This window comes from Cuculus canorus, chromosome 12, assembly GCF_017976375.1.
Source record: "Cuculus canorus isolate bCucCan1 chromosome 12, bCucCan1.pri, whole genome shotgun sequence".
NCBI classification, from domain to species: Eukaryota; Metazoa; Chordata; class Aves; order Cuculiformes; family Cuculidae; genus Cuculus; species Cuculus canorus.
This window is the reverse complement of record NC_071412.1, coordinates 5,598,185-5,623,577: the sequence shown is the minus strand read 5'-3', so window position 1 is coordinate 5,623,577 and position 25,393 is coordinate 5,598,185. Positions and strand designations below refer to the sequence as shown.

At 44.2% G+C, this 25,393-nt stretch overlaps 2 protein-coding genes and 1 long non-coding RNA gene across 6 annotated transcripts in view; 1 reads left to right on the top strand and 2 right to left on the bottom strand.

Moving 5' to 3' along the window:
- SPPL2A (signal peptide peptidase like 2A) overlaps positions 1–2,484 on the bottom strand; it is a 28,649-nt gene extending 26,165 nt beyond the window's left edge. For all 4 annotated transcript variants that reach the window (XM_054077369.1, XM_054077371.1, XM_054077368.1 and 1 more), the window contains exon 1: positions 2,335–2,484. In XM_054077369.1, coding sequence (XP_053933344.1) covers positions 2,335–2,388 — 54 coding nt within the window. In that variant the 5' untranslated portion in view covers positions 2,389–2,484. The remainder of the gene's footprint in view (positions 1–2,334) is intronic.
- Positions 2,485–9,931: 7,447 nt separating this feature from the next.
- Positions 9,932–17,624, bottom strand: LOC104055720 (uncharacterized). The gene is made up of 3 exons (XR_008451953.1): positions 16,964–17,624; positions 15,227–15,656; positions 9,932–14,155 (listed from the first exon to the last, which is right to left on the bottom strand). It is a non-coding gene; the product is annotated as an uncharacterized LOC104055720 (long non-coding RNA).
- Positions 17,625–21,811: 4,187 nt separating this feature from the next.
- On the top strand, positions 21,812–25,226 carry LOC104055744 (nicotinamide riboside kinase 2). The gene is made up of 8 exons (XM_054077592.1): positions 21,812–22,087; positions 22,268–22,358; positions 23,208–23,253; positions 23,387–23,573; positions 23,814–23,885; positions 24,546–24,652; positions 24,869–24,960; positions 25,070–25,226. Exons 1-8 carry the CDS (start codon positions 22,062–22,064, stop codon positions 25,073–25,075), a joined length of 627 nt encoding a protein of 208 aa, XP_053933567.1. The 5' UTR covers positions 21,812–22,061; the 3' UTR covers positions 25,076–25,226.
- The last annotated feature ends 167 nt before the right edge of the window (positions 25,227–25,393 follow it).

Here is a 25,393-nt window from a genome sequence, read left to right as displayed (position 1 = left end):
GCGTTAATGCTGCACAAGCACAAGCCTACCTAGAAGGAGCGATTACTTGCTTATTTGATACACATGTTTTGTTTGGCAAGGTTCCCTTCTCTGGGAAGGAACCAGGAAACACAATTCTTGCTCACGAGGTGCAGGGAGGGAGGGCCAGAGCAACATGTTCCCCCTTGCACATTCACTGCTGAGCTCTAAAGACTGCATTTAGAAGTTAAAAATGAAGGGAAACGATAGATGCTACACCTTACTGGGCCATCCCCACTGAAATCCTGCTGCATCCAGCTGAATTTTTAGTATTTTCTAACTGCTTTAGTATCCTTTCATAACAGACACAGGCTACTCGTGTGGATACACGGACTCGCACTCAGCTGTGCTGCTGAACAGTGTAAAACAAATCTTACTCTCAACATATGTGCAAAGTAAAGATTTCTTACTGAGCGCATTTTCAAACTTGTTAGCTGGGTAGAAGATTGTCCACAAACCTGCTCCTAAACAGATTAACCTGCTTCCTTAGGCTGACTTGCTCCCTCATAAAAATGTTCCCATGTGGATTAGAGGCGTAACAGCTGTCCTTTCATAAAGGGATGTCACCATCTCCTTTCATTCAGGTCAGACCATTCCCAACAGCCCCTCACCTTCAAACAAGTTTCTTCCTGTTTCTGACAGGTCGTTCCTTCATCATATTTCCTTCCTTTACTATCTTTGAACTTTTCTTGTATAATTCCTTATCTCTGATAGAGAAGACATCTCATACTATCTCTTAATCCCTACTTTTATAGGACATCCCTGTCACTGCAGCAATATAAGGTCGGGCTGACTGTTGAGCTCTGGAGTGCACTTGGTAACCCCACCGCACAGAATACTGGAAGTCATGAATCACTGGACAGAGACCAGTCTAAACGTATATTTACCAGTTAGTGTCTCGATAAGATGTACAAGAGCCTCCAAGGTACACAACAGGGAGAAAGTATTTCATACAGAGCAAGTCACAACATAAACCTCACGGAAATATAAAACAGTAGGAAAAAACTAGGCGTGAACACAAATGTAAGAAGTGTTCTTACATTTGTGCCACGTTAGAAGTGGCACAAATGTAAGATGCGCAAATTGTCTCTCCTTTCCTTTGTCTGGGCATTACGACCAGGGTGCCTGTGGCTCAGAGAGCAGCAGTGGTCCTTCCCCAAACATCTACTACCTTCCCAAGCACCACCGCCCTACACTGTTAGTCTGTTAGTCTCAGACACTGCTCTTGAGGCTGAACGTCCAGGTCTAACGCTCACCACCACTGGTACAACCGTATTTGTAGAGCAAAGGAGGCAGGACGCAGGGCCTGGAGTCTTACAGAAACCTCTTTCCTTGCCAGGAGCAGCAAACCAGAGAGAAATGTAGCAAAGACACTCTTCAAAAAACCCCAATGCAACCAATAACAGCTACGTGGGGCTCACAAACAGTGAGGGAGCGCTTCGTGGAGAGACGCAAGGTCCGTACTCTGCATCCTGCCTTACCAGAACAAGGCAAAACATATATTAAAGACAAGTAAACAGCCAAAAATACCCTAACAAAACAACTCAGTGGAGCACCAGTTTACGCAGACGTGCCCTTCTGGCTGCTTAAGCTGATTCCAGAGGTTCCTGGTGTCCCTGCTGCGCTGCACTGCACCATCGGGCACAAAGAGAGAGGAGAAGGGACCCGGGATACGGGCACAGGGGAGAGGGAAGGGACCGGGGATATGGGCACAGGGGAGAGGGAAGGGACCGGGGATACAGGCACAGGGGAGAGGGAAGGGACCGGGGATACAGGCACAGGGGAGAGGGAAGGGACCGGGGATACGGGCACAGGGGAGAGGGCAGGGACCGGGGATACGGGCACAGGGGAGAGGGCAGGGACCGGGGATACGGGCACAGGGGAGAGGGCAGGGACTCGGAATACCCGGCATAGGGGAGAGGGCAGGGACCGGGGATACCGGCACACAGGAGAGGGCAGGAGCGGGGACACAGGGGAGAGGGAAGAGGGCAGGGCCAGGAGTACTGGACACAGGGGAGAGGGCAGGACGAGGTGACCGGGCACAGCGGAGAGGGCAGCGACCGGGGACACAGAGGAAACGGCAGGGCCGGGAACACCGGGCACAAGGCAGAGCCAGGGCATGAGGCCCAGGGGAAAGGACCGGGGGCACGGGGCCCAGCGGAGAGGGCAGGGCCCAGGGGGGCGCCGGGGAGAGGGCACGGAGGAAGGGGCAGGGCCGGGTGCACCGAACACAGCGGAGAGGGCAGGGCCGGGGGCACTGGGCAGCGCCCAGGCCTCTGTCCGAGCAGACCCAGGCCCGGCCCCGTTCCCGCTTACCGGCGGCAGCAGCAGGGCGCACAGCGCGGCCCCCAGCACCGCGGCGGCACCCATCGCGCGGCCCCGGCCCGCGGCTCCTCGCGCCCGCACGGAGCGGCCCCGCAGCGCCACTTCCGCTTCCGGTTCCGCTTCCGCCGCGGCCCTCGCCCGCAGCCGACCGCGGCCGTGTCAGCCCCGGGCCCTCGTGTGAGAAACACTCACTCACCGGTGAAAAGGACAAAGTCTTCGAAGCAAAGGCAATAATATTTTTATTTTACAATTCAGCGCTGAATCGGATCCCTAAAAAAGGCATCTTACAAAAGCAGTGGGTTTATATACCGCTGTTACACAAAGAACCGTGTAAGTCCCCAGAGAATGTTCATGTTTTTAGGTTACCCAACCATGGCTGGAGACTCCTAGTTCATTCTTGACCCAAGACCCAATTAAGCATATCAATAAATCCTTGCAACTCTAAGAGAGTGTTTATTCTTTCAGGGTATTCATCCATGTCTAGAGATTGTCTGCGTATTATTTCTTGATACAAGACCGATTTATATTCCAAGATAATTAAACATACAAAACAGCTGCAGCAAAGCTTATAATTTGATTCTCATGCTCACGTTCCTGTGGCCGCTGTTTCCCCCATCCTCAGGTATTCCCAGGGCTGCTTCTTCCCCAGTCCCACGTATTCCCAGGGCAGCCCTGGGCAGCCCTTCTCTGTTCCTCTCTTCCCCCCGTGTTCCTGCGTTCCAGCGTCACGGCTCTCTCGTTGGCTGAGAAATCCTGACCTCGCTCCATCTTTCTGGCTGATGGGGCATATGCAGAGCCATGGGCGAGCAGCACGATGTGGGCAGTGGTGGCTCCAGTGGGAACAAGTACAAGAAAGCTTTTTTACAAGGACACGCTGAGAGAGCTGGGGTTGTTCAGTCTGAAGAAGAGAAGGCTCCGAGGAGCTATCCGAGTTTGGATGGGACTTTGAGCAGCCTGGTCTGGTGGGAGGTGTCCCTGCCCATGGCAGGGGGTGGAACTGGGTGATCTTTAAGGTGCCTTCTAACCCACACTATTCTAGAATTCTATGAAACAGTAAAACCTGACCCATAACAAGATGTTGACTAAATTGCAGTGCTTGCACTGAACAGAATGAGTGTTTCAGAGATGTCTTCCAGACTTTGAAAGCACCAGTAGGGCTGTGATACACCAGAGGTCAGAGCCTGCAATGATTTGTGGGAAGCAGACAGACTGAAACAGCTTCATGATTTACCAACTAAGGAAATTGTGCAACATCTTTCATCTCATCGCAGGAGGCTTTCGAGCACTGGTTACACGTCCCCTCCTGTGCTCCTTCTCCAAGGGCCGGGGCCTGCCTGCACAGGGAAGTGGAAGAGGCCAAGATAAGAAGATTGATGGAGAAAGGAGGGGATGTGGCTATGAGCAGGATGGTGGAGGCGTGAGGGACAAGGGCGGGGCGAGAAGATGAGTGTTGAGCTGCAGCCCTGTATTACTAAATCAAAACCCACTCGCTTGAGCTGCTTGTGACCTAAATGGTTACCAGTTATTACTATCAAGTAAGGAGGTTTCTGCATGTATTTTTTTCCTTCTGTGTGAATTTAAGGACAAAGCCCTGTACAATATATACATGGAACATTTCCCTCTGCATTATGGCAAATACTCAGTAAGCTGGTCTGTTGCTGTAAAAACCTGCATACCATTTAACTACCTGTAAATAGTGTTTTGGTCAAAACCGACATTTCAATTACGCGAGGCAAGCTTTCTTCCCCCCAGGGACAATCTGCGATTCATGTTTGTCAGCAATAGAACAGGCTTTTGCATCCTGTAGATTTGCTAGGCTGCAAAAGTGTTTCTAACAATTTAATGTTCTTAAACACTGAAAGATAGCAGCACACCATGACACAGCTAATAATTCGTGTTTCATGCAGAAAGGGTATTAAAAAAAACCCCAGCTAGTACATTGTCCATTTGTGTGTTTCTATTTCGATGCTGTTGTCAGAGTAACCTTGACACTTCACGCCAACTACTGTCTCTTCTGAATCTAACAAGATCTGGGTGACAGATTAATACAGATTGCTTCAATAAATCTAGCAGTTCTGTGATCTGTAAAGAGCTAAGGGCATGTACATGACAGTGTATTTCTGGAATGGAAAAAGTGTTTAATTTGAATTGCAAATGCATTGCTGCTCACAGGATCAGATTCCACAGGGTGTCCTGCTCTAACAAACACTAATCCCTCTCCTTGTGTTCCCCAGGAAAGCAGAGCAGTTTTCATTCTATATGCATCTGAAAAAAAAATAAGTTGAGGAGAAATACTAGTACTATTTCTTTTAATTAAAAAAAAGTGTTTGTTTGGTTTGATCATCACTGTTCAAAGATACTGCGTAAGCATCTTTTACGTTAAACACATTCCCTGCAGTCCAGTGGGACTATGCAGGTTAGAAATACCTGCACCGAAGAGGCCTAGTGTTAGCCAATTCTTTATTAACAACTTAAACAGTCCCTAATTTTTACCATTAACTTTAATATGTAACCAAAACTAAACACAGATGATCTAGTCTCAAATTTCAGCACTATGAGTAAAACTAGATTTTAGTCATATATGTTATTTCCAGTCCCAGGCAGAAGAAAACTAGGTTATAAAGACTTGAGAGCCTGAAGAATGACTTCAAAGGCTAAAAGATTCTCCCAGCCCCCAAGTTTTAAATCGGAAGTTCCTTATTTGGAGTGAACAACAGAACTTCTACTCATAATCAGTGTAAAATACTGAAAATACACACCAGGAACTGCATTTTTTCTATACCACCATAATTATTCCCATCAGAGAAAAGAAGAGAAACGGCACTCAGAAAAATCTTTCCCAACCAAAACATGCTCAGGCATTCTTAAAGCATTTCAAAGCGGTAAGGAACAGAGATGTTTAATGTAGGCTTTGAGCACTTTAGTTAGAAAGTGGAAACTGAGGCTGAATAAGTTTTACCACAAAAAAGAAATTGCTTGAATGATACTATACATATACTTAAATCCTTTTCAAAGGGATCATGAAATTACTCCTTCCTTCCCCCTGCTTGTTTTCCACCACATACACACACTTACTTGACTCACAAGGAAAGACATCCAAAACATCTCCCAAGGCCATTCTCTCGACTCTCCTGGTGCTAGTTTATGGGGGTTTTTGCCATATATATCAGCCTCTTGGCTTTTGAGTAAATTTAGTCCAACCACTTTTTCTGTTTCTTTCCCTGTTTCTCCTTATCCAATAAAATTTGCTCTCCCATTAGCTTAACTTTAAATTATTGTCTAATTTTGCATAAAATGCCATAAACAGAAAATAGTTGCCTTGTTAGGTAGGCAGATTCGGGAGGGTGGCTGTCAGCATTAGGTATTTAAGGTAAAACACATGGCGTAATTTTTGAAGGACTAAGACTGTAAAAGAGACTGAACTGCTCGCTAAACAGTTATGTCATAGAAAAATCAGTGAAGAAGACATTTTGGCTTCATTAATCAATATACAAGCTTCAAAGGGATGAAGGAATTTTTAATATGCTGTATTAATTTCTAAGAACAAAGAGAGAACACTGACCCAAATACTGAATATAAATGTATTTCTAAGAAATGTAGTGGGTGGTAGAAAAACAGGGCAGAACAAAGCAGGTGACAAGGAAAAGGAAATGGCTTAACCAAAGAAAATTCTACCTCATCCTAGAAACTCTCTCTTTCTATGCTTCATATTTTCACAGCTTTTTGGCTGGAGCCTGGAACAAGACAGCAAGATAACACTGTGAAATCTCTTGATTAAAGTGACACAGGGGACATTGTTACATAAACCTGTCATCTCTGTGTGACGTACCCGCAAGTGTAGGACACTTGCAACGGCCTGATGGGACCTCTGTTGTGGCAAGAAAATGATCCAAAAAGCAGAAAGACTGGTATTTAAGTATACCAATACATAATATATAATATAGACTATATAATACAATAATTTAATACAGAATTTATAACATAGAATATATGAATATTAATACAAACATGTCTAGAAACTTTTCCCGGTGTACTAACAGCCTTATCTGAACACCAGGAAATATCAGTCTGCGCTAGCAAGAAATACCCCAGTTCACAGGATGTTATGGAGTGGAAAGAACTGCCAATTCAAATACATTTTCAAAGGTACTGTTTAAAGTAGTTGAAAGAAACTAGCAAAAACCTTCCTCATATGCTATTATGCAGCAAGGTCACATTGGCACACATTAATGAAGGACTGTAAACCTTACTTTTGAATTACATTTCCAAGCTTGTATCACATGCTCAAAGGTATTGAGTCAGGTTTTGTTATTTCCTGGTGGTAGAGACTGCAAGGCTTACGTGGGTAACTGCACTTAAAGGCACCGTTAATAAGCAGCTTCAGCCCATGTTGACGTTGGACTCTCAAACTCGTATATATGAGATCAATTTTTTACGAATAGGTTTCTGTCTAGCATAAGTAACGTTGTTATTTTGCCTCATCTACAAATCCTTAATATCAGACAGCTCACTGTGAAGAAATTAATTATCAGAAATTATTATAACTCTTCATTCACCTTTAGACTCAGCTCAGGTAAGTTATGTAAAATGTACATCTTTTCTTCAGCGCCAGCAGGATCAAGTGCATGCAAATACACTATAATATATATATATATAAAATCCTTTAACTAAACACTTTTGCTAGCTTCTCGATGAAGAATCTGAAAGTAGTTAGTCATCTACTTGTATGGCCCAATGTCAGCTTTAAAAGCACACCAAGTTCTCTCTCAGTAGCTCAAACACAGATTTTACATCCATTTTTTTAACTCCAGTAAACCAGAGTAATCAGACTAATCTCAGTTTAAAAAAAAGGGATAATTTCTTTCTACATTAAGATGAAGGTCTAAATATATACATATATATTAAAACATATCTATTAGAACAGCAAAAGACATAATTCAAGGGGTTTTTGTCCCTGAATTAGGGTGGGACCTTGGTAATAACAATGTTGATTTTGTTCAGTTTGGATTTACATGCAAATATCAGAGGAAATTAAAAATTTGTTATGAAGAGAATATTCTTCCCATTTACATTGGTTTAATAACAAAAAAACCTCCCAACGTTAAAAAGTTTCACTGAGTAAAGTAGTTTCAATACAGCTTTGTGGCCTTGATTTCATGAGTAATTTAATGTAGAGGGCTTTGAGACACCTCAAAGTTGTTATTCTTGTCTAACTCGTAAATCTCTCTTCTAAATAGGATTAAAACTAGGTTGAGAGAACTTCCTCCCATTTGTACTAGATTTTTGAGTAACATTTTAGGATTTTGGTCATGCTAATGGGATGCACAGAAACGGGATGTTTGGGACAAGTGACAACCACAAGGTGTCCTGTAGCCATACTGCACCGCTTGCTAAGCCACTTAGGGCTGGGTTTCGGCAATGTAGGGGCCAAAGCATGCCATGGGCTCCCTTGTACACCCCACTCTCCCTGAAAGAGTACATTTTTTTATTGTAACGTGAGTTTGCTCATCTGTAAGTTCCCAGGTGAAGACAACAGTCCTAGTGCAGCATCAAGCAGCTCAACTTGGGAGCTTTTTTTTGGCACAAGAACACACAGGAGTAATGTCCCTGCCTACTCAAAGTGCTTTCATGATTTTCTTTGATGTTTCTTGTCTCTATATAGCATCAGGAGAAAAGGTATGAACGGAAATCTGGTGTAGCTATGGTGTCCTCCTGGCATGTCAACCTACAAAGAATCCAGAACATCACCAAAATCTCATCAGGCACCAGGAATTCTTCATGACCTTTCAGCCCCGGCCCGTTCATGCTCTCCCGACACCTGGAAGCTGATTATCAGATAGATCTAGTTTTGGCAGCACAGTAGGCTGAAGGCCAATAACCTTTTACTACTGGTATTTTGTGATAACTCCAAATTTTATTTGCTTTTTTTTTTTTCCATGGAGGTTGTGTTGAGTGCAGCGGACCTCAGCATCTACAGCACCTGCAGCCTCCCATGCGCTGAGGGGAGGGAAGCATTATCTCCTCTGCCAAAGACATATGTGCCAGCAGTCTGCAACTGCTGAAACCAAAGCCAGCGGTCTGGGTGGCTCCATACTTTCTGAAAACAGCTTTGTAAGCCACTGCAGGAATAGGATACTGCCATCCATTAAAGTTACATTGGCAATCCCCGTCTCAAAGTCCCAGCTTAGTCATGCATTTAAGTGCCCAATTTCCTCCATATACCAATTATGCACACACATTACAGGCATTTTCCAATTGATATTCACAAACCTGGCCTGTGCATTGCAGATAACAAACGTTCTGCTCCCTGCTTATTTCTCAAACATACACCTCATTACTTCTCCGTGGCTTCTAAGCCCACCTCACTTGTACGACTCAGCTTTCTGTAGTTCTGGATCAACTCGTTAGTCTCTCTGACCACCCTGGAGGATAAATAATTAAGCAATAACAAGGAGACTTTATGTTTTCACATAGCAAAGCACAAAACTGGCTCAGAGCTGCATGTGGTGATAAGCTTAATTAAGTCCACAGCTTAAGGCTCTGCTGAGGAAATAACTGCCCAACAGGCCAGTTCCTAGAGACGACCTACTCTGTATAGGAGTTGGAAACCTTTGACCTTCATTGTAACCACATGAAGATCAAGAGGAGAACTACTGATGTCAGTCACTTGGGCCTTGTGGACCAGACAAATTGCCATGTACGAACAAAGGGCGGTTCGTCTGGAGAAGCCCAAGCACCAACCGCTTGGCGCGTCTCCTCAGGCACGCAAAGGTAATGATCTCAGATTTCAACAGAACTGCTACTTTGGGTCTAAACTTTGCTGATCCAGCCCCTCTATTAAGACAGAAAGTTACATAGTAAGAGTGGTACTTCAACTGCAAGGAGTTAAAATTCCAAGTTGTCCTTCAAAAATAAATAATAAAGACTTATTCCAAGCAGCCTTGTTTCAGAGATTCTATTTATGGCTAATCTTTGTTTTCTGCCCCGACGCCAATCTGCAATCTAATGAAGTAGAATTTTGTTTTATTTCAGGCCTCCACACCTTGGACATTACCCCCTAGTGCGTGATTCACCTGTCTCATATTTTAGAGTTCAAATTCTACCATCAGAAGCAATAAGCTAGAAGTATAACCCAGTAAACCAGAGTACTGCAAGCAATCCTTTATTCAGTCCATTGAAGGGTTTGTTCTTCTGAGAAGGTACAAGCACTAGGAAAATATGGCTTCTACCTCCTATTCCCCGACTGCCTAACATTATCTAAATGGTTTCATAGTACAGTATCATTAAAACAACTGCCTGAGACTCTTGACTAATCAACTTTGCAGAACCACAAAGCTATCTGGAAGCCTTACAGGAACCCACTCACCAGAGATCTTTTTACACCACTGTAACACAGCACTGTTTTTTCCCGTAGTTTCTCTTCCATCTCCACAGCGACTATGAAAGGCAGACAAGATCATTCTTATCTTGAACTGTTGGGGTTTTATGGCAGCGTCACAGTGCTGATAGCAAAGTAAATTCAAACACAATTGAGCAGCTATTTGATCATCTTTCACCAACAGATTTGACCTTATTTATTTTTTTTAGTAACATAATAAATGTCATAACCATACCTCCATGGAATTTAGTGTTGTCAAATTGCACTTATTCTTGCTGGCAGAGTAAGATTAAGGGTATTTATTAATCTCAAACATTTTTCAGCTATACAGAGTGGAAGCTATAGAAGCACCCGATAGTCTTGTGTGGCAAAACTGTACAAAGAAATAGCACTACATGCCTGGGTTGCGAGTTATCATATTGCAGGCTGACTCGGGACACATGACACCACATCATTGTTATAAAGCTATTCCTCAGGAGGTAAAAAGACATATTAGGTGGTGAAAAAGCCAAATACCCTGTCTCTATATGGACTGCAGGTTTACGCAGTATTATGCAGTACTACAGCCTAGCAGGGACATCAAGGCATATTTAAAATGTACCTTATTTAAAATAACTGTTACTCCTGACCCCCTATGCCTTTTCTTTTGTTGTTGTTTCTTCAGGGGATTTTTTTGTTTGTTTTTATGATTTTTTTGGGGTGGTGGTGGTTTTGTTTTGTTTTTTTAAAGGAAGCAAACAGATACAGCACTGAGACTCTACCCGACTACACGTAAAACACGTGTTCCTGCTCCATCTCCAAGCTATTTCGCTTTCAACTACAAAAAGAAACCATAAAACACCATTCACGTCAGAGCAGCAACGCTTCATTGCAACATTGCATTGCTGTAAGGTCTTCACAGCCTACAATTTAGATCCTTTGGTCTTATTTGCTCTATTTTATTCCAGTCAAGCTCAAAAGTCAAACAGACAATAACTCACAATGGAGTCACGGCTTGCTTAGGGTGGACAGAAAAGACCTGGTGTAAAATTGTGCTCTCTAGTGGAGAAATCAGGGTTTGTGCAGTAAAAATTTCAAGCCATGCTGATCCATCCACTTGACCAACAGGTTTTCAGTGTAGAGAAAAAAAAGGAAGATTTTCCACCATATGAAAAGAGTACAAGTGCCCAGTACAACAGATTTATTATAACCAAGACAGATTTATACTGAGTTACACAAGATTACAGCTATATAAGGCTTCTAAATATACAACAAAATAGTCAAGTCCCAAGACACGCTTTCAGGTTTGTTTAGATTTTAACATTAATGGCACCTTTAATGCAACAGCAAAACATTCCCTTTTAATGATGTGACGCTTCAATACGGCCCTGTGTAATACCCTATAGGCAACAGGTTAGTTTAACATCAGACAGCACTGCTTGGTTTACACAACAAAAATTAGGATTTTGCTATAAATAAGCATTTAATAAGAAAATACTGTTGATTAATCTTTAGAGACAAAAAGTGACATGGTCACCAACTCCTTTATTTCTAGCTTTACGTACACCACTGATTTTAAACCTACTGAATAGGTCTTCAGGAAAATACTAACTCCTATTCAATTTGTTTTCTTACAGTAGTAGCAAAATATAATCCATATCCTTCATGACAGCTGCCTTGCCAATATTTTTGCTGGGGAGTTATGGACCAATGAAATGCATTAAATCAATTTAATAGCAGTTTAATTAGAACCTAGTCTTTAAAACAATTTGGCCACTTTATGCTGTCTCAACAGTATAAGGGCATTATGGTTTGAGCTAAAGTAGAATCAGCTTTCTAACATCAGCTAAGTCTTATCTAAGTAACTTCATTTTCCAAAACGTAACTGCACATTTTTCAGACAGCGTTTCTCTCTAGAAGTGAGAACAGGGCACTGGGATGCAGAAAGGCCATTGCTTATACTTATTCCTATAGGAGCCAAGGGCATCATCAAGCCAGTGGAGTGTCACAAGCCAAAGACACGGAAGGGTCACATCTGCAGGGAGCAGCAGACAGGACAGGTGACCCCAAACTGACCAGCAGAGCATTCCATCCCATATACACCTTACTTGGTATAAACTTGAGAGAACACGAGGCTGTCTCTCTCTTCTGTAACTGCTCATGTCCAGCAAGGACCTCATCAGTCCATTTGCCCTCGATCCTGGATCTGTGCATTCCTGAATCCAGCTCCCTCCTCCCAGTCTCAGACCCTCTCCCTCACATCTGCTCTGCAGCATTTGTGGTGATGTAACATCATTAAGGAGTAGGGCACAATTTAAGATATTGTATATATTTTATTATTTTCTTATTATTTTCTTTATTATCATTATTCAATTAAAACTGTAGTTTTAGTTTCCCAACCCACAAGTCTTCTTCTCCTCTCACTTCCCTTACCCCTCTCCCTGGGGGTGGTGGGGAAAAAGGGAACTGGAAACTCAACTGTTTGGTTTTAGCTGCTAAAACTGGCCAGGGCTAAACCATGACAATGAGATTTAGCTTCTTTGAACTCTGTATCTTAACTAGGCTGCTGGAGTAAATCTGAAGTTAGAAGACAGAAATGTGAAAGACTTTAAAAAGCTAAACGTACAGCTAACTCATGCTTATTTTAAAATAATCTATTAAAATTCAGCATGTATTTTAACTCAAGAGTAAGGGTCTAGCAAGACACGGACAGTGGATTTCTCTCACATAGTTAAGATCGGCTGTTGACTGTTAAAGAAAGCATTTTCTCTTCCTCTTTGGCCCTGAAAGAGCAAACACGGGGGAAAGAATTTATTTTTTTTTTAATGTATGCAGAAACACAGAGCTACCTCTCATGTTTTAAGTTCCCCGATACGCTCAGAAGAGGCAGCCTAACGAATCCGCAAAGCCAGCAATCTAGACTGAAGCACTATCACAAACAACAGAATCATACAAGTTAAAAGATGACCCAGAAAGATGGGTTTTTTTAAAATGGAAAAAAAAGCTCATAACCCATCTCATGCCTAGAACAAGGAGGAGAGAGTTCCAATGACTTCACGTATAAGCAGTGCTGATACGGCAGCAGTTTAAACACCTGTATTTAGTCGATCCCATGAGAGCATGCAGATTTCCTGTTCCTGCACTGGTCATTCAGCATTTTGAGCTGGGGAAGAGTAGTCAGTGATTGGGTAAAAGAAGAACCTAGCTCTACTTCAGCAGTTTTGTCATATCACTTAAAAAAAGATGAATAAAAGCTAAGTGATAAACAGTAGCTTGGGTATAGCTCGATCTTCATATTTATGAAGTGCTGGAATTCTGCAAGGCACTGTTCCATTTAATATTCTCCTGCAAGTCTTCACAATGTTCTTTAAATGTCTGTCTTTCATATGGCTCTATCACTTCTTCAACCATGCTTTTTAATTCAACCATATGAAAGAAAAAAAATCAGTTCTTAAAAAAAAGTCTCAAAATTAAGGAGCCAGAAAGACAAGTGAGAGAACCCTTGAAGTCTTGTGTAGTTACTGTTACAGACAGGTAACAGGGACAGTTATCTTAAATGCTTCATTTAAAAGTCAATAGTAGTCATGTAAAATGAACACACAGTTCTGAGCACGTTGTAGTTCCACTTGAAATTAACTGGTAGGCATTATTAGCTCTGTTGTAGTCATACTTGAGAGTCACACTGCTGCATGTATGGAAGAGAGGGAGCCCAGAAATCAAGAGGAACGTCTGTTTTCCCAAGCTTCATTCCAGAGTGGGTATGTTTGCAAAAACTCCATTTTTAGCTACAAAAGCATTATCACAGCAAGCCAGAAGTTTCCCCGGGTTTTGCAGGCTCAGCTAACTATATTTAGAGCTAACTAAGTTCATTCAGCACTGAAAGACACTAAAAATATGAGCAAAGTACCAAATGTACGGGTTTGACTTAGACTTTAGGGTGATGCATTATCTGGACCCAGTACAAAAGCCCCACAGATTTATGCATGAGGTTGTAAGCCACCTGAAAAAAAAAACAGGTCCAAAGTAACATTACAGGCTACAAGATCCTACTTGGCAATTCCACTGAGCCCGTGTCAGAAGTGCAAACATGACAGCCTCCAAAATAAATCAACCTCTGCATTCCTTGAGGGTAGAAAGAGGCAGAGATCAAAACCTCAGACAGTTTATACTGGCTTCCAAACTAATCCTACAAGACAACTTTGTGAGGTTTTTCAGACGCAGCTAGGAAGTCATCCACATTGACAAATTACAGTTGCTACTACAACACTAACATGACTGACCATTTTAAGGTTAATTTACAATCAAATCCTTTTTGGGAAATAAGAAAGCACAGTCCAGCGTGTCCTCCTAAGACAGAGATTTCAACCTTCTCTCAGTTTCCTATATCTGAACAGTTGCGGAAGTGCCATTTGTGTAGCCACCTTTAGACTTCATATGGTCCTGAATTGATACAGCCTGGAAAAAGAAAGTATTAGTACATGCATCTTAAAGTCTAGTTGCCAGATCAATTATTAATGCATCAATTTGAAGATGCGCACGAGCCATTTGTTTACAGTGCTGGGTCTCAGCAGTAGTAGGAAGAAATAGTAACTAAACCTAGGATTGTTAAATGCTTTTTCAAATCAGTGCACAAGAGGAATCTTGCTATCCAAAATCCACTTACTCTTACATCCCTCACTCTTGCACAGCTTTGACTTTAAGGTGATGCATTATCTGGACTTACTATCAAGTGCGTCCAGAGAATCCTTATCCAAAATGTTCTTGCCACATTTAAAAGATACTGGGAAAATGATCACTTATTGTTGAATACATCTTCCACAGTATCTTGTGTTTACAAACCAAAGAGCAGTTCTGTTCTGATGCTATTCTATTGATGAAAAAGAAAAAAAAAAACCCTCAGGTTTTTCTCTCTCTCACAATTAAATACTATTTCATTAGCTACCTGCTTTACAGGTTACTGAGCAGAGGTTTCTGCTTATCCAAGAGGAGTACACTTACTGATGTATAGTCACTACTCATCTCTCCTGCCCCAACATGCGCAGTGTGTACAAAGTTCATGGGTTCTCCTATCATACTCCGGTCCAGCCTCTGACGCCTCTTCTATAAGAAAGAAGATATCTTATGTCTCTACTCAGAAAACATAAGCAGCTTCCAAACCGAAACAAGCATCTCAATTCAAAAAAGAAAAAAAAAAGTCAGTAGTGACCCCTAACGACTCCTCATTAAAAGTGGGCTGAAGTTTCAGATTGTTTGCAGTAAAAGACCAAAGCTGGTTTAATTACTGCTAATTTGATTTTAGCAAAACTTTCTTTAATGTTGGAAAGTCAGGACCCGAGTACTGCAAACTGTCACATGGCCCAAGCTTCCGGCAAAACACACATAGTTTAAGCATAGTTTAGCAGGTTCACTTTTAGCTTGCGCATTACTTGGCCCAATCAAAACAATATGCAATGGAAGTGTTCTCCACGTAACCAAAATGATAAAAATTCAAATCTGATAAAGGATGACGTTTGTGAGTCTACCTACCGGCTGGGGCTGTTCACCATTGCACCAATTAAAACAAACCAGGAATTCAGTCATTATATTTTTCAGTGGGTAATAAGGTCTTGTTAAGTGCAATTATTTCTCCGAGGCCCAAGATGCAGGTTCTAAAGTGAGTTTAGGAAGGAGTTGCTTGTGCTGATTCGCTGGTAAAGACCACAGATAGCATCTGATGACTACACCTGTGAAGAGATGATCATTAGTTAAATATATACTAAAGTATAATGAAGTCTCATAACAGACGTTGAGCGATAGACACTCCAGAAGACAAAAAACACTGTAACATTCTTAAACATACCTGGACAAAAAGAGTAACGTCAATTTAAACCACATTCATGTCAGTAATCCGGGTTAAGAACTCTGCATATTTACTCCCAGACAGACAATAGCGTAAGATCTGGTTTCATTCATAAACCTGTAGCAAAAGCAATGCTAGAATTAAGCCAGGGCAGGTTTAACAGTTTGTGATCTGGTTGTAAGCAGAGCCAGCCAATGCCTACGGTCCAGTTACTATTTTGAAAAAAAGATCTCTTTTAGTAGCACAGAGATTGAGCAAACACATCCAAAAGGAAGTTTCTTTATGTCCGATACAGTTACTACTTGCAGACATAGAATACTTCTTACTTCCAGCTTTTCTAGAAGCCTAAGAAGCCCTTAAAAGGGAGAAGAAAAACAAAAAAAAAAGCTTTTTTTATGCCATCAGCAGAAACAGGCAAAGCTTAGAGCTGCCCAGAAAGTATAAAACTAATAACACAGCACTCCTGAACTGCAGATACAACCAGGAAACTCACTGACGTCAAGTACCCTGAAGCTGCTATGATAAGAACCAACTTTTTATTGGTTACTGTCTGGTTTGGTTGGTTTTACAATATCTTCCTTCGTATCAAACCCAAGGCTACAGATTAGCCTTGCATATCATTTTTTTCATGTCCTAGATCACTAAAATAATATAACATACTAATCTATAAAGAAGATCGCATTTTCTTTTTAAAGCTTACAGCTTCATAAAACTTACAGCATCATCAGGTCAGTCTTTCTGACTCTCCACTGAGATCTTCACAGACAAACAAAACAAGCTTACCCTTTCACAGGGTTTTCTTATGTAGTCCCACAATTATGTAATTAGCACATTTATTTCCTACACCTTTGTGGTGTTCTTACACTTCATCTCTTCTCACGCTTCAAGCAGATTTTTTCAATTTCTGCCATTTATCTTTCAAAGTGTTTGTTACATTTGCCTCTCAGCTTTGGGTGGCCTCTATGATGCATTATTGGAGAACGTGTCATATATTACTGTTTTGTAATGGGTGGGTTTAATACAAGTCATTATCTGTCTCAATTAACATTTTCAGCCTCATTTCATCCTCTCACAACATTCTTTTTCACCATGGATACCTTGTTTGGGTGCAGCAAAGAAGGGATAGTGGCCCCCACAACTATAAGAACACGCAGAAGCCAAAGATTTTGCCTACACTTCATATTAGTTGCAGATTTTTTGGGGTTTATTTCATGTTAAAGAGACTGTATTGAAGCTAAGATTTTCTTAGAAATCATAAAGTGTCTCACTACAGACTAAGAACCTATTTTAAAAGCAGACTGACTGAGACAAGCATCAAATTATAGAGAAACATCCCCATCTCAAAATAACAGTTGAACGCCCACTCTCCTCCCGCCATACACCCCAGCATTTGGCCATCGACCTCCGTGGGGCTCCGTGCGTACCTGGGTGTTACCTGAGAGTCCTGACGGGATGGCACGTCCTCATTCAAGCGATGGCACGCAGCCAGCTCTTGTCTTGGCAGCTCCAGCACATTTACAGCTCATATTCCTGGGTTATAATTAATCCTGATTGCTAGGCAAGAACGCTTCACTGGGATCCCATGCCCTGCGACAGCTCCTTTGCTCTGTACGCCGTTGCAGAAGGCTGTTGTGGGCTTCACGCTTACCTACAGGTGTCAGAAAAGCAGAACGGAAACCAAAAATAGCGCCCGAGTTTGGCGTCAGCTTTGTGCAGCCGTGCAGTTTTCTCAGCACTATCCATACAGCCTGTGGCTCACTTCCACCCTGCGGTAGCTCTGCAGGTGTCCTCCTGGCACACAGCAGCCCTGGACGCCTTCCTGTTGTTTTTTTTACAACAGAACTCTTCTTTTCCTCTGCATGAGTCAGAGTGTCATCCTCCAGGACAAGAATGTGCCAGGGCACGGGACACCACTTTCCTTCCAGAGGCTCAAGGTTTCCACACTAACTGGAAGAATTTAAAAACCATCCTAATGTGTTCAGGCTCACCCAGAACTAATAAAAGCCAACAAGAAGCCCAAAAACAAGGAGAAAACAACATTTTGTCATTGTTGGCACACAGTCCAGAACTGGACAATATCCTGTTGTTCTTTCTCTCTATTTTTCACCATAGCAGCAGTATCATCGAAGAGAGAGACACAAAGGGCCAGGGAAATGGCTAGCACGCGCAGACACAGATGCTGAATGCAACGGGCAGGATGTGCAGCCACTCTGGAGTCCATGGCCTTAAAGTGCCCGAGAGCTTTATGAACGTTTTAGATACACTTTCTTGAGTGTAACATTCAGTTTGTTCTACCACTCCTGTGCATTAAAAAGTATTAAAACCGTTGTTGTATTCTACGTTGAAGTAGAAGCAGGTATTTGCCTGCATCAAAACAAACAAATTCTCCCTTTCCATAGATAAAAGAGTTGCACAGTAATGTTGATAAATAACATAGAATCATAGGATAGCTTGGGTTGGAAGGGACCATAAAGCCCATCCAGTTCCACCCCTGCCATGGGCAGGGACACCTCCCACCAGCCCAGGCTGCCCAAGGCCCATCCAACCTGGCCTGGAACACCTCCAGGGATGGGGCAGCCACAGCTTCCCTGGGCAACCTGGGCCAGTGCCTCATCACCCTCAGCGTGAAGAAATTCTTCCTTACATATAGTCTAAATCTGCCCCTCTCCAGTTTATACCCATTGCCCTCGTCCTATCCCCACAAGCCTTTGTAAACAGCCCCTCCCCAGCTTTCCTGCAGCCCCTTCAGGAACTGGAAGGCCGCTACAAGGTCTTCTCCAGGCTGAACAACCCCAACTCTCTCAGCCTGTCCTTGTATGGGAGGTGCTCCAGCCCTCCGATCATCCTTGTATCCTCCTCTGGACCTGTTCCAACAGCTCCATATCCTTCTTACATAGAGGATTCCAGAACTGGACACAACACTCCAGATGAGGTCTCCCAAGAGAGGAGCAGAGGGTCATAATCCCCTCCCTCTCCCTGCTGGCCACACTTCTTTTGATGCAGCCCAGGACACGTTTGGCCTTCTGGGCTGCGAGCGCACATTGCAGGCTCATGTCGAGCTTCTCATCAATCAGCACCCCAATTCCTTCTCTGCTGGGCTGCTCTCAACCACATCATCCCCCACCTTCTATTGAAAATGCATATTGCCCCGACCCAGGTGTAGGATCTCATGAGGTTCTCACAAGCCCACTTCTCCAGCTTGTCCAGGTCCCTCTGGATGACATCCCATCCTTCTGATGTGGCCACTGCACCACATATACCAAACATATCTATTCTTCACAATTGGCCTTTAGAGTTAAGGTCTGACCATGATAAATCCTTGAGTCTGAGCTACCAGTGAAAGATGATGAGTGTGAGGTTAGCACACGCTATCACACATCAGGTGGAGGCAGCCATCACCTGCCCCAAGTGTGTTCTTAAACTGTGGTAACTTCTGAGTCCAGTTGCTGTCATTTTCAATCCAGCTCTCTCAGAACTGAATTGATGCAAGAAGCATATTTCAGCCTAATTGCCTTTCTAAAAACTGTTGTGCTTCTAATTTGTTCGTTATCCTTACTTTGCTCATTTGATATTTACATCATGTTAAAATACTGACACAGTTGTACATTTACATATTTGAATGGCAAGATATGGCGAAAAACAGTGGAAATTGTATTTGCAAATCAAATGTAGTTTTGAACACAAAACTTGAAGAGTGCATCTTGCTCCATGAAAGGTGAAGAGGGAAAAATTGTTGGAAGAACCTTGGACCTGAACAGCTGAAATCCTGCCGTAGAGTGTTCTTAACTGCTTGGGAATAGCATTTTTATCTTACTAATATATGTACAGATTACAAATTTAGTTTGAGATGTAATCCTCAAACTACAGAGCAACACTATTATGTAGTATCATTACATAATTGCCTTCTGCCACCCTGAAGCTTCATAGAAAGCTGAGAATAGGATTTTACCTTAGACCCCCGTTAATCTAGGTGTGTTGGTATTGTTAATCTAAGGAATTACTTGGGTGTAGTCTCTAAGGAGATGTTACGCTTTCCTTTTAAAAGTAGACACATGGACAAAAATGACACCCCTCAACCCAACCCAAACACCCCACCCCCCAAATCAACAACCCCCCCCCCCAAAAAAACCAAGGAAGCTCCTGTATGTCAAAGTAGAAATGAGCTGTCACAAAAAAGCCTCATTTTTAACTGTCCTTTCCTCCTCAAAAAAGAAGGAAAGTCAAGGAACCAAATAATGTGTTCTGCTTGGAACTCAAAAATAACTGTGAGAGAAATCAGCTGAGGTTTGCCTGGAGTCTTACCAGAAGTAAATTAGTAAAAAATCCCCAAAAGACGAGAAGCAAGTGGAACTGTTGGCAACACAGCAACTGCTGGCTTTGTCACAGCGTGGAGCTGAGTCACCAGCTTGCAAAAGGTGGAGTTTAATGTTACTAAGAATACACTCAGGTTAAATAAGTTTTGAAAAAAGGTTTGACCTTAAGTTTTATTTCTTGACAGAAGGGGAAAAGCCTTAACAAGAGGAGGTGAAGCCCCTCAAGCACAGCCGGGTTTCCAGTCCCATGGTGTTCCATGGTTCGCAGGAGTCTCAGCGATGGCAGAACATGGCCAAGGAACGAACGCGGCTTCTGGGGAAACATGGGCTCCTCCAGCCACAGGAACAGGGCAGTGCCCTTCCTCTGAAACCCGCAGACACTGGAGACAAAACCTCCATACTGAGCATCCCATGATACCAAAAACCATAGAACTGTACAATAGTTAGGGTGGAAGGGACCTTAAAAGATCATCTAGTTCGAACCCCCTGCCATGGGCAGGGACATCTCACTATGTCAGGCTGCTCAAAGCCCCTCCAACCTGGCCTGGAACACCTCCAGGGATGGGCCAGACACAGCTTCCCCGGGCAACCTGTGCCAGTGTCTCAACACCCTCATAGTGAAGAAATTCCTCCTTATGTCCAGTCTAAATCTGCCCCTCTCCAGTTTGTACCCATTGCCCGTCATCCTATCGCCACAAGCCTTTGTAAACAGTCCCTCCTCAGCTTTCCTGCAGCCCCTTCAGGAACTGGAAGGTCGTTACAAGGTCTCCTCAGAGCTACAAGGTCTTCTCCAGGCTGAACAACCCCAACTCTCTCAGCCTGCCCTGGTATGGGAGGTGCTCCAGCTCTCGGATCATCCTTGTAGCCTCCTCTGGACCTGTTCCAGCAGCTCCATATCCTTCTTATGTTGAAGATTCCAGAACTGGACAATGGCATCAAATTCACTCTGTAAGACTCGTTTTGGGAGTTTTAGAAAGCGAGCATCCTTTATCAACACGAGGCAGGGATCCCCATCAATCGTGTGCAGCGAGAATAAAGCTGGGACGGAATAGATTTCCCACTTACACGCATAAATTTTCCCAGAAATCTTCTACATCTTCTATTACTTTCCAAGCATCGATTTTAATGTTCTTATTAACTCCACTACAGTCAGAACTCTCGCTCCTTTGGAGCTTTGGCTCCAGCTCTGCCCTGGCCTTTGGGATGGGCAAAGGAGGGGATGGCGGAGGAGACACCTGCTCAGCACAGATCCCACTGAACTCAAAAGCGTTATCGCCTTCAAGGGATGTGCAATGCCTGCAAAACACTGCTTGAAGGAGAACGTGCTGCCAGAGGGACGTGCCGTGTTTCGAAGAACACGATTATTTAGCTGAACTTAACTCTCCTTTAGCTTCAATCAAAGTTATTCCCCTTTTTGTCACAGCCCCCGCCGTTGGCGCAGCCGCCTCCGCTATTGGCGTAGCCGCCCCTCCCACTGGCGCAGCCGCCGCCGCCATTGGCGTAGGCCCCCCGCCATCGGCTTAGCCCCCTCCCGCCACTGGTGCAGCCGCCACGCCCACTGGCGCAGCCGCTCCCGCCATTGGCGAAGCCCCCCCCCCCGCCATCGGCTCAGTCCCCCCTCCCCCCGACATCGGCGCAGCCTCTCCCGCTATTGGCGTAGCGCCCCCGCCATTGGCACAGCCGCCCCTCCCACTGGCGCAGCCGCCCCCGCTATTGGCGTAGCCCCCCCGCCATTGGCGCAGCTGCCCCACCCCCGGCGCAGGCGCCCCACCCCTTGGCTCATCCGCCCGCCCCCCCGGCGCGTCAGCCAGTAAGCGTCCGCAACACCTCCCCGCGGGGCGGGATCTAAGACTCGCAGACCAATAGCCGCTCGGCGCCGCGCGGCCCGCGCTCCCCATTGGCTGGGGCCTGTCTGGCGGCGGCCAATGGCCGCGCAGGGCCGCCAGGGGAAGCAGCACGCGGCGCGGCGGCGCCTCCCTTTGCGGAGCGCTCGGGTGCGGCGCGGTCCCGCGGTGCCGCTGCTCCGTCCTCCTGCGGCCATGGCGCTGCCCGGCAGTTGACGTTGGGTTTCTCCCCTTTTCCACCTTCTCCTCTCTCTCTCCATCCCCCTTTCTTCCTTTCTTTCCCCCTCTCTCCCTCTCCCGGGCGCTCAGGCGCGTGGCGGCCGGTCCCGGAGGCGCCGCTCCCCGCGGGCCGCGCCGGGCGCACCATGAACATCATCATCGGCATCGGCGGGTGAGCGGGGCGGGGGGACCCTGGGCCCGTGTCCCCCCCTTTGTCCCCTGTCCGTGGAGGGGGGATCCCCGCCGTGTCCCCCCCCCCCCCCCGGTCCCCTCGCCTCGTGTCGCAGTGGGGGGATGGGGGGGGGTGTGGCCCGTGCCCGGCGGGTCCCGACGGGGGTGGCTCTCGCCGCAGGGTCACGAACGGAGGCAAAACCACCCTGACCCGCAGGCTGATGCAGGCCCTGCCCAACTGCAGCGTGGTGCACCAGGATGACTTCTTCAAGGTGAGCCGGGGAGGGGGGGCGGTGACTAAAAGGGGAATATCTGTGATGGAAGCGAAAGGAGAGCTGAGTTCATCTCAGTAATGGTGTTCTTTGAAACTTAGAATGGTCCTCTGATAGGTCATTTTCTTTAAAACGGTGCTTATCCAGACACTGCTCATCCCTTGAAGGCGATAACGCTTTGTGTTCAGTGGGATCTGTGCTGAGCAGGTGTCTCCTCTGCCATCACCTCTGTTTGCAGCCTTGGCCCATGCGAAAGGCCAGGGCAGAGCTAGAGCCAAAGCTCCCAATGAGCGAGAGACTGTTGTGGAGTTCATAAGAACATTAAAATGGATGCTTAGAAAGCAATAGAATATGTATAAAATTTTCGGGGAAATTTATCCATCCGCACATAAGTGGGAAACCTGTTCCATTCCAGCTCTCATCGCGCTGCGCACAATTGATGGGGATCACTGCCTCGTGTTGCCCTGGCCTGATAAAGGATGCTCGCTTTCTAAAACTCCGAAACGAGTCTTAGAGAGATTTATCTGCTGGCATTTTCGGTGTCAAGGGGTGACCCCTGTACCAGCTGCGGCAGTGCAGTCCTGGTGCGCGAGCCTCGCTGCCCCGTGTCCCTCTGACTTTGTTTTCTTGGAGCGCTACACAGTGCGCTTGTGTTGGTGGGAAGATACGAGGAGCAAGCTGCTTTATCTTAGCCTCGTTACTACTGCTTTTTATCTGCATGCAAAGAAACCCGGTGGAGGGTTAAGATGCCTCTTTGTAGCTCTGGGTTAGAATCTTGCTTTGAAACGTGTATAGAACTTCCCAGAAGCTGTGCTGACCAAGCATTTTTTTTTTCCACTGCTGTTTCAGCCCCAAGATGAAATAGAAGTTGAAGATGGGTTCAAACAGTATGATGGTAAGGTTCTGCTACAGTGTTAACAAAGTGTAACTCAAAACTTGAATTATTTTGATCTTTTCTGTGCCCTTTTTGGTACTATTACTAGATGATACTTATTACTGCTTAGTTAGAGTTGTCTGTTTTGTTTTAGTGATTAGTGCATTAGATATGGAAGCCATGATGAGTACTATAAATGCTTGGATAAAAAATCCAGTCAAGTTTGAGCGTTCTCATGGGATCAACAACACACTGGATGCGCAGATCTTGCAAGATAAGGAGGGAGGAGATGAAACAATCCACATTCTTATTGTAGAAGGCTTCCTGCTTTACACCTACAGGTAATCAAATGTGACTTTGTATATTTTGACTTTTACATGATTTTACACAACAAGCAAACCTTCAAGGGAATAAAAAGACTCGTTCTAAACCAAGACTTAGCGGCCAGTATTGACTCCTGGCAATTTCAGATGTCACGAGTCTGAAGGTAGCTCTAGGTGCTGGAAATGGATGTAAATTTATCTTTCCATTTCTTGCTACTAGTCAGGCAGTCTAGCTGTAACCAAATGTATCTCTTCCAGGCCGCTGATTGACGTATTCCACCATCGGTATTTTCTTTCCATTCCATATGAAGAGTGTAAAAGGAGAAGGAGGTAAGTTTATCTTTCTAAGTTCCTATGCTAGATCAGTAAGATCTTACTCTGTTAAGACCCTTTCTCTTTAAAGCTTTTAGATAAGACAGGATAAACTCTCCTGTAGCTGTTGTGTTACACGACTGTAGCTTCCTTCCCCAAACCAGCCCAAAAGCTTTCTAGCGAACTATTGTGTCAAAGACAGCTGCCCATTTTCCACACACGTCTTTCAATAGGCTTTCTCCCTTTCTGGTTTTCCAATTATATGGTTCCCAGATCTTGAACTATACTGGCATTTTCTAATTGGCTGTGTTGTTGTACACGTGCACTGTTCTTAATGCAAATGAAATGTACTAAACTTGAAAAAGTTAGCTGTCTGCTTGTTCCTCTGAAACCTATTTTACCCAAAACTTTGCTAAAGCTTTAAGGAAGGTTGTTAATCAATGTTAAGATCAGTCTGTCTTGGGAATCCTTTTTGCATCTTGAACACTTTTGACCTGCATGTCGAATTCCAGCTTCTGTTTTTCATGTCTTTATGCTTGCAGCTTATGCTAAGTAACTGACTTCAGGTGAGCTCAGAAATTACACTGGAGGCAACAGGCTTGTGCTAGTATATAGGGAAACGGAATGAACTCTAACTGTAACTCGACTACTCTTGAATAACAATGTCTTAATTTACAGCTCAAGGAACTACACTGTACCAGATCCACCTGGCTTGTTTGATGGCCATGTTTGGCCTATGTATGTAAAGCACAGGAAGATAATGGAAGACCTTGGAGTTGATGTGGGTGAGTCCTTAATGACAAAAGCTCTTCTGAAAGATAGCTTTATGAGACTGCTTTTCAAACGTGGCATATACTTACTGGCTAAATGCATGGGAGGAGCTGGAGCAGGTGGACGGAGTATATATCACTAATACCAGTCAAGTGCATGCGCTTTAAATGAGGATCTGGCAGGCTTTCAGAAACATTCAATTACAGCGCTCTCATTTTACTTCTTTTAAGTGCACTTGAATGGAACAAAATCAAAGGAGGAACTGTTTAACGATGTGTATGGACAGATCCAGAACAAGATTGAAGAATTACTTAAGATGCAGGTACAAGTTCATGCCTGTAATTGCAACTCAAAGGCAACCCTTTTAAACGCTGTGTTGAAAAGCAGGAAGCTATAACTTGACATATGTTCATGTCTATCTTTCTATTTAGAAATAAGCTGCTGCTGAGAGTGAAGATGACTCCTGTTTGCTTCATGCTGTCTACCTGACTGCCGCTAAAATACCAGCTTCTGTGAAGACTCCCAACTCTTGAATTCTTTGTTCTATCTTCCCTTGAAACTGAGTTATACATGTCATGATTAAAAAGCACTTCTCCCCCTTGTCTGTCACCTTAATTTGTGCTTCAGTTTGTGCCTAGTATATGGCCCCAGCTGATCTCTCTTCTCCCAGTGTCCAGTCCATTGGGAATTCTTTTCAGTATGTCCTTAACCTGTAAAACATTTTAGCAGAACTGATGTGAAGTGGCACAACTACC

Excerpts from the sequence above, each read along its gene's own strand:
- LOC104055744 (XM_054077592.1), top strand. The coding sequence starts at position 22,062 with ATGAACATCATCATCGGCATCGGCGG. Across the intron at positions 22,359-23,207 it reads ACCAGGATGACTTCTTCAAG|CCCCAAGATGAAATAGAAGT; the intron begins GTGAGCCGGGGA and ends CTGCTGTTTCAG. Across the intron at positions 23,254-23,386 it reads TGGGTTCAAACAGTATGATG|TGATTAGTGCATTAGATATG; the intron begins GTAAGGTTCTGC and ends GTTTTGTTTTAG.